Raw genomic sequence first — 19,196 nt, forward strand, 5'->3', positions numbered from 1 at the left:
TTTAATAAAATTCAAGTTGAATTCCTGATTCTAGTCCTAAAATCTCCGGTTCCTTCAAGGACACACTCACTCAGATTAGAGCAGTCTATTTAACTAAATGTTTGCACACCAAAAGGAGAATGAACAGTGGAAGAACATGCAAAGTATGACATTCTTGCTAAAATTAAGTTGAATCCATGTGCCATTAAGCTATATGCTGTTGTACATATGTTCATGTCATGGAAAATGTGCAGTATTCTTCCAGGTTTCTCTTATCACTGTTTCTCATATATTGGAAGTAAGATATAAAAATTCTGGGTCCTCATCCTTGGTATGTTACAGAGATCATCCACTCACTTTTTCAGGTTGGATAGCCACCTGTGGTGGTGTGTTTTTTTTTTTTTTTTTTTTTTTTTTTTTTTTTCCCCCTCATGTTCACCCTGGAGGTTTTCCTATAATCCAAAAGACAAACTTATGATTTGATGGGTGGTACAGACATGGACTTCCATAAATATATTGCCAATCTAGATTAATTCCATTTGCAGAATTTTAACCTAAGCATATTAATTTCTCAACTTGTGCTAAAGGAACATTATTTTTACTAAAATTATTGCTGATTATGATGTCATTGTCATGGAGAAGAGAGGGTGAGAAATGAGAAGTCCTGAACATTCTCAAAATCAAAGGAAACAATTGAGTTCACTACACAGGTTTGATTCAGCTTTCTAAGGGCTGTTTTTATGTTGATGGCTGATGGTGACTGCTTCCTGTCCCCTGGCTGGCACAAATCAGATAATAATCATTGCCTTCCTTTTAGACCCTCATTATTTTAATTGGATAGTACAAGCTGTCAAAACTACTAAGCAGCAGTTGCAAACTTTTTTCATTTGCTGTTTCAGTCTAAACAAAACCTCCTGCATGTGTTAAAAACCACTGAGTATACTTTAGGCATTTTAGTAAAGAATCTTGCCGTACAGAATCCTTTACTGTGTGAGGCTTCAGAGATATGAGTTTGATTCACTCCTCTGTGGAGTGTATGTGTTTTCTCTGTGTTTTGCATCAGTCTTTTCTTTTTCCCCTTGCATTAAGTTAGTTAATTACACTAAATTTACCTCGTATGACTGAGTGTGCCAGCACTGGTCCCTATCTTGTAGCTGTTAATGCTGTGAAAGGCTTTTGCTGCCCATTTCCCTGAAATACGAAGGTAAATCAAAGAATAAAGGTAATTTGAAAATTTTGTGGTAACAGCAACAGAAGCCGTGTTAATGCAACATGTTCAAGATGGCTTATGGGTAGTCTGAACACAAGCATCCTTTGGCAAATTTTAGCAGGTTTCATTCCCTCACCCCAAAGAAATCTCACTGCAGCATGTAGTTTAACAGTGGTGTAATGCACGGCGAAGCAACCATGTTCACTTGACCTTGGCTTTAACTACATAGATTAACTGCAGAGTGCTGCAATGTGCATGTTAAAACTACCCATAAGCCATCCCGAACATGTTGTATTGCATCAGCTCCATTGCAGTTACCATGTAATTTTCAAATTGCCTTTATTTTTTTGATTTTGTCCTTGTGTAATAAGCTACTTCAAAAAATGGATGGATGCTTGAATAAATACTTTTTTTGTCCCCAGGGGAACATTTTGCATTTTACAGAAGCCTTTAAATAAATTAATACAGAAATAGATAAGCAAATAAATATACACACACACACACTTTTGAACACGCACTGAAATGACCATAAAGCAAGAAAATTCAAAAGAAGAAAGTTCTGACTTGACTGTCACAGTGAGGCACTATGCAGATGTATTGATGTAAGGAAACCCTATTATACGTCCTAAAAACTCAGCTTGCTCTTTTAATTAATAAAGTGAGTAAATTTTGATTTTTGACGGTGTCCGGTTTTACTGTGTCACAATTTTTTTTTGTGGCTTTATTTTCTTTCCTTGTTTAATATCTCTCTCTCTCTCTCAGGCTAGAGCCTATCTGGGACCAGAAGACATTTTAAAGGGGGAACTTGAGGAGAGCTTGAACAAAGTGCGAGAGACACTGGATATCCTGCGTTATTTTAGACAAACCTACGAAGACAAGAAGACAAACTTGGGAAACTACTACAACAACAAGGAAAGCATCCGGGAATGGGATTTTACCTCTTTCATGGTTTTTGCTCGTGCTGACATTTTTATAAAGAGGGTTGAAGTAGTAGAGGTAAGATGAGGTGTACCCTAATTTTTTAAGAAAATTCACTTGGTATAGTGCAGGGGTCTCCAACTCCAGTCCTGTAGAGCTATTGTGGCTGCATGTTTTCATTCTAACCCTTTTCTTAACTAGTAAGCAGTTTTTGCTGCTAATTAACTCTTTCCCTTTATTTTAATTGACATTTCTTGAGACTCGGACGCTGAACATACATTTTTGATGTGAAGTGAGTTAACAGATGACCAACTAAGCCAGGACTTCAAACTCCAAGTTCACTCTATTCAGTTTAATTCAGTTAATTTGAAGCCAATTCTCATTACTAATTAAACCCGTTATTTTAATTCCATGGCTCTCATTCTGCCATGGCAGACATTTCCAAAGCTGTTAATTTTGTTTTTTAAGAGCGCTGTCAAAATGTTTTGTGAACCTGAGCAGATCAACATTACTGAGACCTTCACCTTTCTTTATTTTCAGATATTCTGTGATGGACGCAGGTTGTTGTTTGTGTTGGATGATTTTGTGTCATTATTGTTTGGCTGCTAATTAAGGAAAAAAATATTTAAGAGGCCTGAGTAGTGCATCAATTAAAATTAAAGCAAAGAGTTAATTATCAGCAAAATCTGTCACTAACTAAGAAGAAAAGGGTTGGAATGAGAGTCTGCAGCCACAGTAGCTCTCCAGGACTGGAGTTGGAGACCCCTGGTATAGTGCTTTGGATTTAATTAATACAATTTAAGTATAGTGATCTAGCTTCCTGAAACAGACAACCCTCACACTAGTGTTGTAACCTTAACATTATGCACAACGTGTGAAATACCCTCAAGAGTGGCTCTCTGTGAAATTTGCAGTACCTTGAGTTTGATTTGTAGCTTTGAAAAGCATGTCAGTGAACATATATCATGATCTGCCCAAAATGACAGTGTTCAGTAACCAATCATTCAGCCATTTGTTTAGTTGACCTTTTAAAGGAATACCTCCCTCAGGATACAGAAACCAAGTCAAAAGTGTGCTCAGATTTATGCAACTAACATCTTGGTTACAAAAATCTAAATGCGTAAGCACATATTTCATCAATTAACAGATATTGTTAGGTTCCGTTCATATTAATCAGTTTTGAACTTCTGTTTTCCTGTCTGTTTAAATAACTCTGCTTTTATCTGTTTTTGTTATGCAATGAGTAATTTGTAAATTTTGTAATCACACTTACCTGTGAACTTGTCCTAGTACTCTGCGTATGCACTCGGTGAATTGAATTAAATAAAATTGAATGAAGAAGAACAACATGGAGCTCAAAAAGTGCTCCTTAGAACATGACTGTGCTTAAAGATTAGTCTTGGTTAATCAGGTGATGTGGCATGAATGCCAACTCCAAAAACAGTCACACTTCAGGCTCTTAGTCTCAACACTTTCAGTATGGAAGTAAATGGATCCTTGGTTGTTTAAATTGTTAATTTTAATGTTCAGTTTCTTAGTCAGACTTGTAATAACATAAGTAATGCCAGGATCAGCTCTGCTTTTTTTTGCAAGAGTAAGCAAAATGCTCTGGTTGGGTGCATCGTGTAAGCCAGAGATAAGCTACATTTCTGTCTGATAGTACACTGATATGTTTTGTGCATGAGAGAAGAGGAGTGGTGGATGTGTTTTTGTAAAAGTTTTGTTTTTAACAATCTTTTATGAGAAATTCTGTTAGTCTACTGTGCATCAGTTACTGTAAATTGATTTGGTTGGACTACCAATTTCTGATTTAACTTTCTCTTATGTTAAGCCTAAACTGTTGAGTGTTGTTTGATGGAGGCCTGTATATGTGGAAGGTAGTTTAGCCTGTTTGGGTTTACTGTCTAATCAGGGAGGAAAGGAATTCTTAGCTGAATGGTAGAAAATCTTTTAGAAGCTGAAAAGCAGTGCAGCTATTTAGTGGCTCATTGTGTATTTGTTTTTGCTGCAACAGTTGCTATGCATGTGAGGTTTGAATGAAAGATTGTGCTGTCCTGAACTGGCTGCCTCTCTTGAGCAGAATTCGTTTTCTGAGGTAACATATCCACAATATAAAGGGTTTCAGCTGAAGGTCTAACCAATGGCAATTGTTGTTTACTGTTACCATTAGCAGATGAAACGGTCAAATCTTTCTCTTTTTCCTTCCTTTTTGACTCTCCTCCATTAATTCAATTACGCTATGGTTATTGGGAGTGCTGCAATTCAACTGATGCTAGTAATTGTTACCCACTGAGCAACCTAATCAGTAGTACTGCTGCATCCAATTTAATAATCTGTTTTTTCAGGTTGGCCAGTTTCCACCAAATTTATATATATATATATATATATATATATATATATACATATACAGTGGAACCTCTAGATACGAGTTTAATTCGTTCCAGCACTGAGCTTGTATAGCGAATTTCTCATATCTAGAACAAACTTTCCCATTGAAAAAAATGGAAATCCAGTTAATCCGTTCCGCACCCCAAATATATTAACATAAAAATCAATTTTCCTAACAAATAACACTGATAAATTATATATACTGTAGTCTACCTTTAATAAATAACACTGGTAAATAATATAACTGATTATTAAAAGAATCAAAACAGGTGTCCAAAGTGCAGTAGAGCATTCAATAAATCTTTAAATAAATAATCCTTAAAACAGTTGTGAAGTGGAGGTTTAAAATACACAAGAATAACAATCCTTTAACACGAGGTTAAAACGTCAAAAGGATGCAGTCTTTAAAAAACAGATGACAATCCCCGGTGCTTCTTCTCTGTTAGCGTCTCACCTGCGGGCTCTGCAACAGGCGAGACACACTTAATGCAGCTGACCTTCTCTACACCGTCCTGCTTCAGCTGTTTGGCTCGCCTGTTCAGCTCACTGTTCAGCTACATGCGAGCCTGCACTCACTCGCTCGCTTGCTCTCCTGCACCGACTGCCTGCCTGCTCTCTCTCTCTCTCTCTCTCTCTTCTTTTACTTCTTCTCCCCCTTAACCGGCTCGCGCTTCTCTATATATGCGGGGAGGACATGGCAGCTGCAGCCCATCAGCCACAGGAACAATCATGGATGTGGGCAGTTTCCCACCTGTGCACTTAAGTGAGAAACGCAGACACCGCAGATCGCGGCTCGCAACTGCTACCACGCCCCCTCGCTAAGCCGCGAGCTATACCCACAGCCTGGCTCGTGGCTCGTTACGCGAGCCAATGCTCGCATTTAGATCTGAATTTTTTCGCTCATACTTTCCTCGTATTTTGAATTTCTCGTATACAGAGGTGATCGTATCTCGAGGTTCCACTGTATATATAATATATATATATTTTATTTATTTATTTTATTTTAATCATTCTAAAAGTTATAAGTAAAAGTTAATGCTTGCATGTTATCCACCATCATGTCTCCTTTACTTCACCATCACTACCTTCTTTTCTGTGAGTCACTTCACACTGCCATTCATATTCATAAACCCCCTTTGTCAACGTTGGTTCAGTAAGGTTACTGCCCATTATCTGGATTGACTAATTTCCGCACTTCATTTCCTTGATTTTTGGTTTTATGAAAATCTTAAAAGGTGAGGCCAATTCAGCCTCCACATATTCACCCTGACTTTTGCTTTACATATCTAAACTATTTCATCCTGTTTGATCCCCCCCAGATTCCCACCCCCAGTATACTACAGCATGTAGACTACGCTTCTGTGGTTACTGTCTTATGGCGCCAAGTTTACATATACTGTTACTGTTCTGTACTAGTTGTCATTTTTTCCCCATCCTTGTCCTGCTGTTGTGACCACTAAGAAGGAAGGAGAGTGGTAGAAAATTCCAAGTTTTGTGGTAGCTAGTAAGCTGTTCTTGACCTGTAGCAAAAGGAAATGATATGATAAAATTTCCAAACTTCTTATGGCTTTCTTTGAGATAAAGCTTCTTTTTTCACCCATAGACTAATGTTGTTCTCTTCTTGAATTGCGTCATTCTTTCTTGTGCATTCTTGTCCAAAGATGCAGAAGCTGTTGTATGAGTGTTTAATGCACTTGGTTTAGAATTGAATTAATTTAAATTGATTAAAAGAAGTAATAAACATAAAAAGGTAATGTATCATTCTGGCAAATATGGGGTTTAGTGTTGCCTATGTCTAGCTTATCTCCATCTTCATTTGAAATCAAATTCATTATAGAACAGCTTGTGGTGTCACACATTTAACAATTTATGGTTAAGTAGTTTCTGAAGCATAACATATGTGCCCAAGTTGCACAGCAGAAACTGTTTACATGTTAGTTGGATGCATTTAATATGTTATCAGATTATAAAATGGCAAATGCTTAATTTGAAGAAATTCTCTGTATAATGAATAAACAGAAGCTGCCAACAGTTAACTGCTTACATACTCTGGTGATGACAAGGTCTGCCTATAAGGCTGATGCAAAGTATTGACAGAGAAGTAAATCTTTTTTTTTTTTTTTTTTAAATAAAGGAACTTTTGTTAACTTGTGTGGATCTTCTTAAGTTGGAAAAGATTGAGTTTGGAGGCATCTATGGGAGGAATCTCAGTCAACAGGTTCTGGCCATGTACGAGGAGTTTCAGGAAACCTTTAAAGTGTTTACAGAACGAACATACGACTGTCTGGATCCTTGTAACAAGGCAAGGAAATCTCATAAATGTTGACTTTTTTTTTTTTTGTTTTAATGCATTGGCAGTTTATTATTAAAGTTGTAAGCTTAAGCCTGTTCAATTTTGTGCAATATTTCCTCTCATTTCCCATATTAACAGTTTTTTTTAAATCGATAGTGATCCTTAGGGCACAATACTGAAAGCCAGTTACAGAGAATTGACTGATTTTAAGTTTGTAAGGTTTGTTTACATTTTATTACATAGTTTATCCTGGAGGATACGTCAACCCCTGTGAAATATTTGCTAGCTATCCACCATGTTTCTGGTTAAGGTGTTGGTTTAATTTAAAAAAGTGGTTAGCAAAAGCTCAGTTTAAATAACTAATCAGTCTAGTTTGGTGGGTAGGTTCATTCATTCATTTGTATTTTAATCTACTAGATCCAGTTTTTTAGCTATTTTATCCAAAGTGATCTGATGATCTGAACTATTTAGAATCGCACATTAAAGGAAATACTCCACATTGAAATGACTTTTTGTATGTGATACGTCTGCCATGTAACTTGTATCAAAGGCTGAGGACAAAATGTAATCTAATTTTCATGAAGAACAGAGTTAACAAACTTATGATAGAATGGACATCTATAAAGACCAATGCTGTGATTCAGCAAGCAATACAAAAAAATAAAACAAACATTAGGAACATCTTAACTGATGAATGAGGGAGAGTCTTCAGTTCAAAAGCTCAATCCCGTGTAAACTGTGTACACTGTGTTGTGTACCCTGTTCTGATTTTCTGTAAGTGTCTGTCTGATGTGTGGATTATGTGACACAAGTGGTGTGAGATGTATTCACAGTTGTGTTTATATCGTTTACTGTGTTTGGCATTGGTGGTCTTAGATGCCCATTCTATCAGAAAGTTTATCTCCGATCTCAATGAAATCATAAGATTACTTTTTTTTTTTTTTTTCCTTTTTTCCCCTCAAGCCTTCACCAGATGTGTGGGGTTAGTAACATATAAAACAAAAATAATTTGTGGGTGTAGTATTAGTTTAAGTCCATACTGGGCACTGAATCTGTGCCCTTTATGGTTTTATTTAGCATGTTTTATTTGGGTCACACCTTGAACTGGTGACATGATTGAACTGACTGTCATTGCTTTACAGTCCACGCTCAGCTGGAGGTCGGCCACACTGCCTATTGTACTTCATCAAGCTTGTTTTTTTGGGGGGGGGGGGTCACTTTATAATTATACAGTATGAGCTGTAGTAAGTACATGTAGAGTCAAATAGCAATAACTACCAAGTAGTTTGGCAGTTACCCATTCATTACAACCTCAAAAATATTTTTTGTACCTTTTTTTTTTTTTTTTATAAACCTCTTTTAGGAGTTTGAGACAGATGTTTCAGACTTTAAGCAAAAAGTAGAAGATATGGATCGTCGTCTTGGTACAATTTTTTCCCAGGCTTTTGAAGATGCCTCTGGTCTGGAGCATGCATTTAAGGTTTGTAAATATCCCATACTCCCATTCAATTCCTGGAAATAAGTTTCATGAGTGAAAAAAATTTATTTTATTCAAACACTTGACAGCTGCAAGTACTATTTATTCATGTTACACCTACATGTGTCAGACAGCAGTATTACCAGTGCCACAATGATTTTAAGACATTGTTCCATATCTGTCACAATTCTGATTTTATTTTTGTAGGTGATGGACATGTTTGGCAGTCTTTTGGAAAGGCCGATTATAGCTGCTGATGCATACAACAAATATCCTCTGCTTATTACCATGTTTGACAAAGAGCTTGATGACAGTAAAATCCTCTATAACCGACACCTGCAAAGGGAAAAAGAATTGGGTAAAGACACAGTGTGAACTTTATCATGGGGCCTGGGGGAAGTGGAAAATCACTACAGACCTTAATTCCTAGAATGTCTTGCATCCTAGAATGAAGTTCCACTTTAACTTTATAACATTCTAACTTTTCTTTGCAAGATTATAGACACTATATGTTTGTTGACTCACTCTAATTTCCAGAGCTATGTAAATGTCAAGTTAGATATGTATAGTGTACTTTAACCCTTTGCGGTCGTTAGGCCAGAAAACTGGCCTTAGTAAAAAGTGCGCTATACGTCGTCAGGCCACCGCTGGTGGCCCTGCAAGTTTCTGACCGATTTGCAAAGTGGCCTGTGTTATTCCTACGTGCTTGAAAAAAATAACTGCTGTAATTATTGCCGTTTTTTCAATAATTAATTACGACTAATGTAGCGTGACGTTGAAAATTAAATACGACTGCAAAGGGTTAAATTCTTCAATAGAATTATGCAACAAAGAGTAGCCTAGTAATGCAATGGGTAGTACTGCTACCTCAAACAAAGCACCTGTTTTAGATGTATTCCTTACTTAGATGCAGTTTAGTTGTTTCCCTTGCATCTTTAATGATTTAATTCAAACAGTTTAAAGACCTACTCTGGTAAATTTGCTATTTTGATATGGCCTTGTGTGACTCAGTATACCTTTTCATTTGAGTGATGCACCTGAACAACCTTCTTTGCTCGTTTTACACATTTTACTGCCAAAATAGATTTTAGCTACTTGCACCACTTAAAATAACAGCTTGATCAATTGTGTCATGAAAACTGGAGGTGCTCTGCCATTTCTTCTTATTTAGCTCCCTCCTATGTTAAATGTCATCAAAATGCACTTTAGTTTCCATATTTCTGCAATTTGACTCCTGACTGGTGAAGTGCCTCACTATAAGGCATGCAGTGAATTAGTGCTAATACATTATGATTTACAGTTCAAACACTTGGCTCTAGGGGCTTAAATTGTCTTTGTTTTTTGTTGAGTGAGTTTAAATTGTGTAGATTTGTTCTAGATTTGTCAATTGCATTTCTTTGTATTATTTTGGCAGGTTATACACCTGTGGATAAAAACATGCCAGCAGTAGCTGGAGGGCTGTGTTGGGCACGAGAATTACAGGAACGTATTCATGTCCCATTTGGCAACTTCAGACATGTTACACACCCGTGAGTACCAAACATTTTGAATGTTGCTGATAAGTTGTCTGTAAAAAAACATTTTAGATTTCATCTAAAAATGTCAGTGAATTGTGAGGGGGGGGGAAATGCCCCAGTTATATTGTACATAATTTTAAAGGATCACCTCGTACATCTCGCTGCACCCAGATATAGTAATGGAACAAAGAATTCTCAAAACTAGACAATTAAGTTAATTTAGAAAGAAAAATTGAGGGGTGAAAAATGTAAATTATAGAATGGATTTTATTTTCCTGTGTTTGTTTACCCTAGTAACCCTGATAACAATATGTGATTTACATACATGCCCACCTCCAATAATGTAACCTATTTCAGTATTCCTTACTACCTTTATGTCCCCCCCCCCCATTTTCTTTCTTTTTTTTACATTTAATTTCAACCCTATTACACTAAAGTTTCCACTCAATCTTCACAAATTATAACCACATCCCAGTTCAGTTAAGCACTGCCAGTATGTTGCTTATTGTGTATCCTATCTTAGAATTTCTTTGTTGCTTTCCTTTAACATGCTTTCTCTCCTGAATGAAAGAGTTACTAATAAGGTCTCTCTAGTAGTCCTTCAGCAGTCCTGAGCCCCTTGTACCCTCCGTATACCCACAAAGGCATTGAGAGAGGCTCTTCATCTTCCACTATAGGCTTTCCTGTTGGGCCTTTCCCAGAATTATGCCCTTTTAATGTTTTTCTGTTCCTAGCAACTCATTATATTAAAGCAATCTCCCATAAAGTACTCAATTATTTGGGAAATTTCAGTTGTCCCTAAGCGAATAGTCAACTGATGGCATCTACTTCAAAATATATTTACACAAAAACAAAAAACAAGCTGAACAAAATTTGAATTTTGAAATGCGTTGCTTTTCTGCCCCAGACAAGTGTGCTTAGACTGAACCTCCTGAATGTTGAAGGAGGAAGCCATTTTCCTATTTTTGACTTGGTTTATCTATCATTGCTTCCACATTATGTCCACATAAATTTATTTTTACTGCTTGACCAAAGGAAACTGTTTTGAACTACATGTTGGTTGGTAAAATGTACTGCCTTTTGCTGGCTACCAACCTGCTCATGATCCAGCTATATGATCATATGCCATCGCTCCCTTTTTTGCCAGAAACTGTTGGTGTGGACCGCCCCCACATCCTGACTGGCCATGCATCAATTTTACAAAATAAAATGGCCATTGATTTACGGGTTTACTGCCTACACAGAAAATCGGTGAACAGATTTCTAAAAAGTAGATCTTAACCTTTATTCATACATTTCTTGTAGCCTTTTTAATATCCAAGTTCAATATATACTAATCAAATTTTTCCATTGATAATTTATTTAATTTTAGGAGCAGCTATAAAGATGTCGCTCAATGATGCATCTCCTTAGACCATTCAGGGTTTTGGTGGCATAAATGCTAAGCTTAAATTAAAACCTGAAAACTTTTAAAATGGTGGTGAGAGAAATATAGGTCTCATGTAAATCTTAAGCGATACCAAAGTATTACACAGAGGGACACATAGTTAATCAACTCCTGGAATTATTCATTGGTAATTGTTGGCAGCGAGTACATGAGCCATACTATTGGACCACACTTTATATGTAAGCCAGACCCTAATGAACTTATTTCCATAAACAGAATGGGTCACATCCGGTCTGAGACTTTTAAGCCATTTTCCCAGTGTGCCGTTTAGAATAGCTGCTGTGCATCTTCTCTTCCACCTCATAGCTCCTCAATTTGCTTGGATGCATGGAGAGTGGGAAATCCTAAATCCTTTTCAGTCAAAGTAAATTGTAGTTTTGTTTGTGTTCCTATTTTAGATGCATGGAATCTCCAGAAGGAAAGAGAATGGTCCAGAAATATGAAGAAATGATGCAGCTTCTGGATAAGTAAGTTGGAATCTGGGCTTCGGAATATTACCTTTCTGGGAAGCGGAAGAGGGGTTATTAATATGTGATGACTAACCAGAATGATGGTGTTCATTCAAAACAGTAAATGGTCTTTGCCCTGTTGTTACATTCATATCTGATCAAGTGCTAATGGATCGTTCTAACCGTGGTTTACATGCTTATGTTTAGGAGAGAATGCACAGTGGAATTGGCTAGCATCTAGGCTTGGTTTTTGGTGCATAGTGCTCCCATAATAGTCTCCGTTTCCTTGTAACCCTCTAATAAAAAATTATTCTACACTGTGTGTGTGTGTGTGTGAGAGAGCGTGTGTAAGTCCTGTAATTATTTGATGCCCTGTACAGGGTTGGTTTCTGCCTTGTACCCAGTTCTTCTGGAATAGTCTCTAGCCTCTGGGAACTCTGAGTTGGATCAAGTAGGTTTAACAAAAATATTTCTGCCTTTTTTTTTTTTTTTTTTTTTGGCCAGTAATTCTATAGTAGGCCAAAACTTACTTTCGAGTCTAATTTTTGCCAGTCATTTATCTGCTATTTTGTTATTAATTTTTACCTATCTTTCCTTTTACATATAAATGTTATATCCATCTTGGAAATGTAAAGAATTTCTGCTATAGTTTCTTCTTGTAGGTACAGTATTGATGGGCAACTAAATTCTAGCATGATTTAATTACATCTTCTGTTGGATGTTGCTATGTGCAGGACCAGACATTATATTGCTTTTCACAGTTGTTTAATTGCTACTTGACTTATATCCTAGGCGACCAGCAAATCGCATGAAAATTTTTTTGTTCAAAGGTTTTCATATTTCTACAACTCGTACACTGGAATGTAAAGTGACTTATTCACAGCCTCACAGTGTGTTGGTTTTGGGCACATACTGTAACTAGCAACCTTGTACTATATAGTCCATACTTTCTTTAATGTATTCAGTTACCTTTTCTAATGCTCTTTACAGGTTCATTATGTAGCATATTTCTGCACTGGTAGTTCAGAGCAATTCAGAAAGTACCATGGACAAACAGTCTTTGATTTTGTGGTTTTTATGCAATTTTTATTGTACATAGTTGATACAATCTTGAAGCGCATTATTGTTGTAGTACGACCTTGGAAGATAAAATGATTTACCTGGGGTAAAACTCAGTGGTAAGGAATGGAATATATGATCTTGCCTTATTTAGCATCTGTCCATACTGAAACCCATCCCAATGTGCTTTGAGATGCAAAATAGTTGTTTTCATAGACCTGCAATGTTATCACAGGTAGAAATGGTTCATCACTTAGGATCTCAGAAGCATCTTTTCAGAGTTGATTCAGTACTTCTACAAGGTGAGATCAGTGAATGAAATCTGACCTTTGTGATTTAATATATTGCCTTTCAAGAGGAACTTTATCAACACAATAAAATTGTATCTCTATTTCTATTAAAATGATAACCAGAAGGTGAAATGACTTGCACATTTTGGGGGCAGTGTTGAGGAATGAACCGGTGACAATGTGCTTTGCAATCCAGTGTTTTAACTTGTAGGGTATACTATTCACTGTATTTTTTATTTGGTTTCCATTATGTTGTCATCATGATGATGATGATTGTTATGCTGTATATATTATAAAATAAAGATTGACAGATATATTGGTGCCTTTTTTATCTTAGTTTTTTGTTTCCCTGTTTGTAAAAAGTACATTTGCTGTTTTGAAAATTTTGGTTTATTCAAGCACTTCACTCTTTATTCAGTGCCGTTTGTAGCAAATGCTATAAGATGCTTTATAATTGAAAATACATTTCTCAAGGTAGCACGATGGGTTAAGAATATCTTTACTCAAGTTTAAATACTGAGAAAATATTCTGAAACTCCTTGAATCAAATGAGACTAAAATCATTAACATGTTTTTATTTAAATATCACTGTCCAAGAAACTTGGTCTTATAACATTAAAAATTTAAAGATAAATATTGTTAAAATACAACTACATGCAAAATTAAATGAAAATTAAAAAAATACATTGGCAGCAAACTCAGAAAAGGATTTAGGGGATTACATTGACACAGTGTTCTCAGCCTTCAGGCAATGTGTAAAAGTAATTAAAAAAAAAAAAAAAAAAAAAAGCAGATGAAATGTTAGGTTATAAAATAAAACTGATTGAATATAAATCAACAGCTGTTCTGCTCAGACTTTAATCCCAGTTTTCAAAATTCCCAAATGTATGAAGAAAGTGTATCTGATTTGAATTTTTTTTTTAAGTTAGTGAATCGTGCGTTGAAAGACGCAAGTGGAGTTTAAGTGGAAGATAGGAACCAAAAGGCACTTCTTCATACAAGGGGTCATAGAAACCTGGAGCAAGTTACCAACAACTAGTTAAAGAAGTGACCCTAAAAGCTTTCCAGAATATATATTCCACTTTGACAAGCTATTCATTGTCATAAACAGAAGGAAATTCTTTACAAAATGGTTGTTGCAAATTTTGAGCAAACTAATGAGCCATGTAGTTGAAATAGAGACCCAGACAGCTTTGAAGAATATGTGAATAAAATATTGGGACAGCATAATTGTTAGCTAACCCAGTAAGCCTAATGAAATGAACAGTTTCCTCTCCTTATTAAAATGATTTATCTTCTTAAGCAATCAAGGTTTTTGTTTTTTAATGAGTTGGTAATATTCCTTTGAAGATCTAGAGAATGGGGGCTTTACTAACTCTACAATTAGGTGAAAAACACATCTGTTGAATGAAATAAGCGAGTGTCTTTTGAGTGAAAAGGTGCAGGATGTCAATGTACTCTCACGTAGAGGAAAGAGCTGTGGGATCAGAAGATCTATGTAGCTCTTGATCACTATGCTTGTTCCGAGTAAACTGAAGGAATATATAGAAAGGCTGAAAAAGATTTTTATTTTAATGGATTTTATATGGATTGAATATAATGGCCCATGCCTCTTGCTGTACTAGATAATTAGCTTGCATGTCTTTTGTATATGTATGTATGTGTATGTATGTACATACATACATAATATATATATTGTGTGCATGCTCCTGTCAGGGGCCTACAGGTAGTAGTTCAGTCACATGCTAAGCTATGTTTCTCTATTGCAGATATTCAGAGAGCCTTTACTCCATTTGGACTGAAACCGTGGCAGAGAAATCTCAGTATAACCTTACACAGCCACTGATTACCAGAGATTCTGAGACACAGTTGATTACAGTCAATTTTAGTCCTCAGGTATGCCAGCTTGTTAATCCTAAACAAGTGTTTTGGTTTTTTTTTTCCCTTTTAAGGTTTTGATATTTTTGATTACTGTCAACAGAGGGCAGCAGATTTTTTTCTGCCTGAAATATTTGAATTTGTGTGCATTTATTTTGTACAACATGGTGATGCGTTGGGCTTTCTGGTTAAAGACACATGGGCTCCATCTTCATTTGCCAACTGTGATACCTTGTGTGTGAAGTTTGCAGACTTCTCCTGTAGACCAGACACATCCCTTTGGTCATCTGACAGTTCTAAATGGGACAAGTGTTTTGCTCTGTGTAAGAGGTACCATTACTGCCTCACAGTTCTAGGAAACTGGTTCAATTGCTTTCCATTAAGAATTTGGATTCACTGTCCCCATTAAAAAAGATTTCTGTAACAGCTGTTTTGGTCTTGCTGAAAGCAAGTTTCCATGTCTAGATAATCATGCACTACAACCAGTTGGCTCCAGCTCCAGTGTCCTTCACCCGTTGATGTTTTGAGTGAGTTAGGTTCTCTGTTGTTCTGACTGGCAAAACCAGATATACATGCCACTGGTACATGTGAAAAATCCATTTTAGTGGTTGCTGAGCTTGGGTTTAAAATACATTGAGCCTTGTGGGAGCAATGCTACTTATTGCACCACCACTTATTGCTGCTAACCTATAATAGAAAAATGGTTTTAACAAAATTGAAAGAAATGGACAGTGTACCTTAGTGAATGAATTACATCACTGACAGCAGAGGTCAGCTGAAATGTTTTTCAAGCTTGAAACATGGCTGAGGTGCCATCTGTGTGGTGTTTACATGGTGGTTTTTCTTTTCACCTGGATTTCCTCCCATAAGACACCCTGTTGGTTTGATTGATGAAGCTAAATTGTCCTGATGTGAGACTGTGAATCTCTGCATGTATATGTCTATCACCACTCCTTTAATATTTGGTTTGACGCTGGCTCTGAAGCTCAAAACAAATTTTAGATTTAGTTTTAATTTTACACTCCTACCAGCAGAGGGCAGTAAAGGTGTTGTTTTATATCCTTCTGTTAAGAATGCCTGATGTATGTGCAGTATTTTAGGTGTTGACTGCACTGCTAATTGTGAATTAAGTGAGGAAGGCTAATAAGACCTCCTTTTTTTCCACAACAGAATGCAACAATGCACTGCACAGATTGTGAAACTGAAAACTAACAAGTAGTTTTTAATTTGGAGGCACCAAAATATTCATTAAATAGTAATGTACACAAACACAGGTTATGCTGTAGGACATATTGTCATCCAGGTGACAAAAATGAGAATAAAATCCATCTAAACAGTAAAACTCTGACAGTTTGTCAAAATGAACATTTGGCCAACTAGCACTTCACAAATGTACACCTGTAATATGGCTCTTTTCATATTTCATATGTGACCACTGGTAGGTAATAACTTATTTATGTTTATAAATAAAGTCAATAGATTGTGTAATGCTGTAGATTTATATAGCAGCTTTCCATAATGAACACTATTCTAAAACACACTAAAAGTGTAATATACTGCAGTTGATTTCTTATTAGTGTAATGTGTGCCTTGATGGGTGACGTGACTCATACAGGACCACACAGTGTATCTGGTGTGTGTGTGTTTGTGCCAACTGCCATATTTCATAGTGAACAGCAACTTTAAGTTGCTTAATATACTGACCAGTAGTACATTTGTTTTCACAATTCTGCACTATGATCACTGCTTGGTGAAATGGTTCTCTGTGAAATTGGGACCTTGTCCTTTAGTGTCTACTTCCTAGGCACATGGAGCAGAAGTGGCCGTTGGGTTGGGGGCCAGACTGGTGAAAGCACAATTTGTTTTCACAAAGGAATCTTCTGCATGACCTCATTTTTCAATAAGTGATGGGCTTATCCTGGCTTCTCAGAATATCTTCTGCCATGTTTCTTGTACAGATGCAAAAAATGCAGGCAACTCAATGTATTGTACACTCATGCAAACCAAACTTGTGTTGTATTCATATGTAAATACTATAGTTCTGTCTCATTACACCAGACACCGCACTTTCAATTCTTTGCAGAGCAGTTAAGTGTTGCCTTGTTGTCAGAATGAGTGCTACATCACTAATCTTAAGATGGGCTTGGCTACTTATAAAATCTCAGCATTTTTTTTCTTTGACATGTCGTCTCCTTGTTGGCTGTTTGATTAATGGCATCTTTTTTTTTTTTTTTTTTTTTTTTTAATATTTCTCTTGTAGTTGGTTTCTGTATTAAGAGAGGTGAAATATTTGGAAGCAACGCAGGCAGACAAAATCCCAAACACTGCAGCAGACATCTTTGCCGCCAAGGAGTCATACAGGCAGTATATGGCTAATTTAGACCTCACAGCAAACTGGTACAACAAGATTCTGAGGACAGTCCTGGAGGTGGAGTACCCTCTGATTGCTGGGCAACTGCAGGAGGTTGACTCGCAACTGAAGCAGGCAGAACATTCCTTAAACTGGAAAAAGGAAGGTGAGACACTAAAGTTTTTCTTCCAAACCTATGGATGGAGGTTTTGAGATTAGGAATGACCCTGGAGGTCCTTCTGATAAGATGCGGTTTATAGAACTGGAACACAGAACTTTTCTCTGTTAGGGTGTGTAAGAGCCTCACGTCCAGCATTTCTAATCCTGCAGTGTCTTTCAGTAGTAAATTTTAAAAGCTGACCACACCCATGTCACATGATTTTTTTTCTTTTTCAGAAAAAGGAGCTGAGCCGCAAGGCGAAGCTCTCAATTTACCAGTCGATCTATGTTCCTACCCTCACCTATGGTCATGAGCTATGGGTAGTGACCGAAAGAATGAGATCGCGAATACAAGCGGCTGAAATGAGTTTCCTCCGCCGGGTGTCTGGGCTTTTCCTTAAAGATAGGGTGAGAAGCTCAGTCATCTGGGAGGGGCTCCGAGTAGAGCCGCTGCTCCTCCGCATCGAGAGGAGTCCGATGAGGTGGCTCGGGCATCTGATCAGGATGCCTCCTGGACGCCTCCCTGGTGAGGTGTTCCGGGCACGTCCAACCGGGAGGAGGCCCCGGGGACGACCCAGGACACGCTGGAGGGACTATGTCTCTCGACTGGCCTGGGAACGCCTTGGGATTCTCCCGGAAGAGCTAGAAGAAGTGGCCGGGGAGAGGGAAGTCTGGGCATCTCTGCTCAAGCTGCTGCCCCCGCGACCCGACCTCGGATAAGCGGGAGACAATGGATGGATGGATGCATGATGCCATTGCTTCTTATGTTTCTTGAAAGACTCCTCTTGAGACATGTATCTATCTTATTTATTGACTTCTGGAAATACAAATGTTTCAGTCAGATATTTCCTTGTGCTTTTTCCTTAAAATGTGTCGGCTTCTTTTATTGTGAAGGAAATTATACATTTTTAGCCTGTAAGTTACTAATTACCCACATTGTTCTCTCTTGGACCATTTCTGGAAGGAGTTTCCAACTATGTTTCTGTTCAGGCCTCTTAGAGATCATCATTAAATCAAGGGCCAAGGACCTCAGACACTGACACTTTCATAGCTTTGATTTTTTAAAAACCTGTTAGCACCAAATAGTGAATATATCCCAAGTTGAATTTTTGGAATGATTCAAGGGGCCTACTTTCATGTAGTTCTGTATGGAGAGGTCTGGGATTTTCTTGTGTGCAGCTATCAAATGTGACTTCACTTTCTAATTATGGAGGTTGCCTTCTAACTAATGCAAATTGCAGAATGACTTTGAAATAGAACATGTCAGGAAAATAAGGGCTCCATTTTGTTCCACTAGTTGAGTAGCCCTGCCATGGAGCAGCACAGCACTGTTTCACCATTGTGGTAAGTGGCTCTTCACTTTAGAATTCGGAGATTAAGATGCTGCTTGAACTGATTCTGCGTCAGTAAATATACTCTTATATAACCACCTTTATTGTAAACAAAAATTTTTAGAGAAGTTCACAATATTCATCATTGGATTTTGTATTAATTCTTGAGGATCTACTGTAGATTAACTAATTTGTTGTTCTTTTTTTTTTTTTTTAATTTTGTTTTACCAACTCCCTCCCACCCCAAAGTGTAGTAGTCTTCATTTGCAAACTGAACAGCTTGCAGACTTTTGGACCATAGACCTTAATATTTTTCCTATTTATGTCTCTTTTCTGGATATCACCATTTTAATCTATGCAAATTGAAGCACCCTTTTCAGCAAGTCACTAAAGGGGGTTATGTGGCTGACCAGTCATTGCCAACAGTACATATGACTCCTTCATGACAAAG

The 19,196-nt window shown here is 37.1% G+C and overlaps 1 protein-coding gene across 1 annotated transcript in view; it reads left to right on the forward strand.

The window, feature by feature from the left end:
• Window positions 1-19,196, forward strand: part of dnah9 (dynein, axonemal, heavy chain 9) — a 257,756-nt gene that overhangs the window by 14,409 nt on the left and 224,151 nt on the right. Inside the window, 8 exon segments of the mRNA XM_051936263.1 lie at window positions 1,952-2,185; window positions 6,630-6,797; window positions 8,152-8,268; window positions 8,473-8,623; window positions 9,680-9,794; window positions 11,628-11,696; window positions 14,797-14,923; window positions 17,166-17,421. Coding sequence (XP_051792223.1) covers window positions 1,952-2,185; window positions 6,630-6,797; window positions 8,152-8,268; window positions 8,473-8,623; window positions 9,680-9,794; window positions 11,628-11,696; window positions 14,797-14,923; window positions 17,166-17,421 — 1,237 coding nt within the window.

This window comes from Erpetoichthys calabaricus, chromosome 14 (assembly GCF_900747795.2).
Source record: "Erpetoichthys calabaricus chromosome 14, fErpCal1.3, whole genome shotgun sequence".
Classification (NCBI taxonomy): Eukaryota; Metazoa; Chordata; class Cladistia; order Polypteriformes; family Polypteridae; genus Erpetoichthys; species Erpetoichthys calabaricus.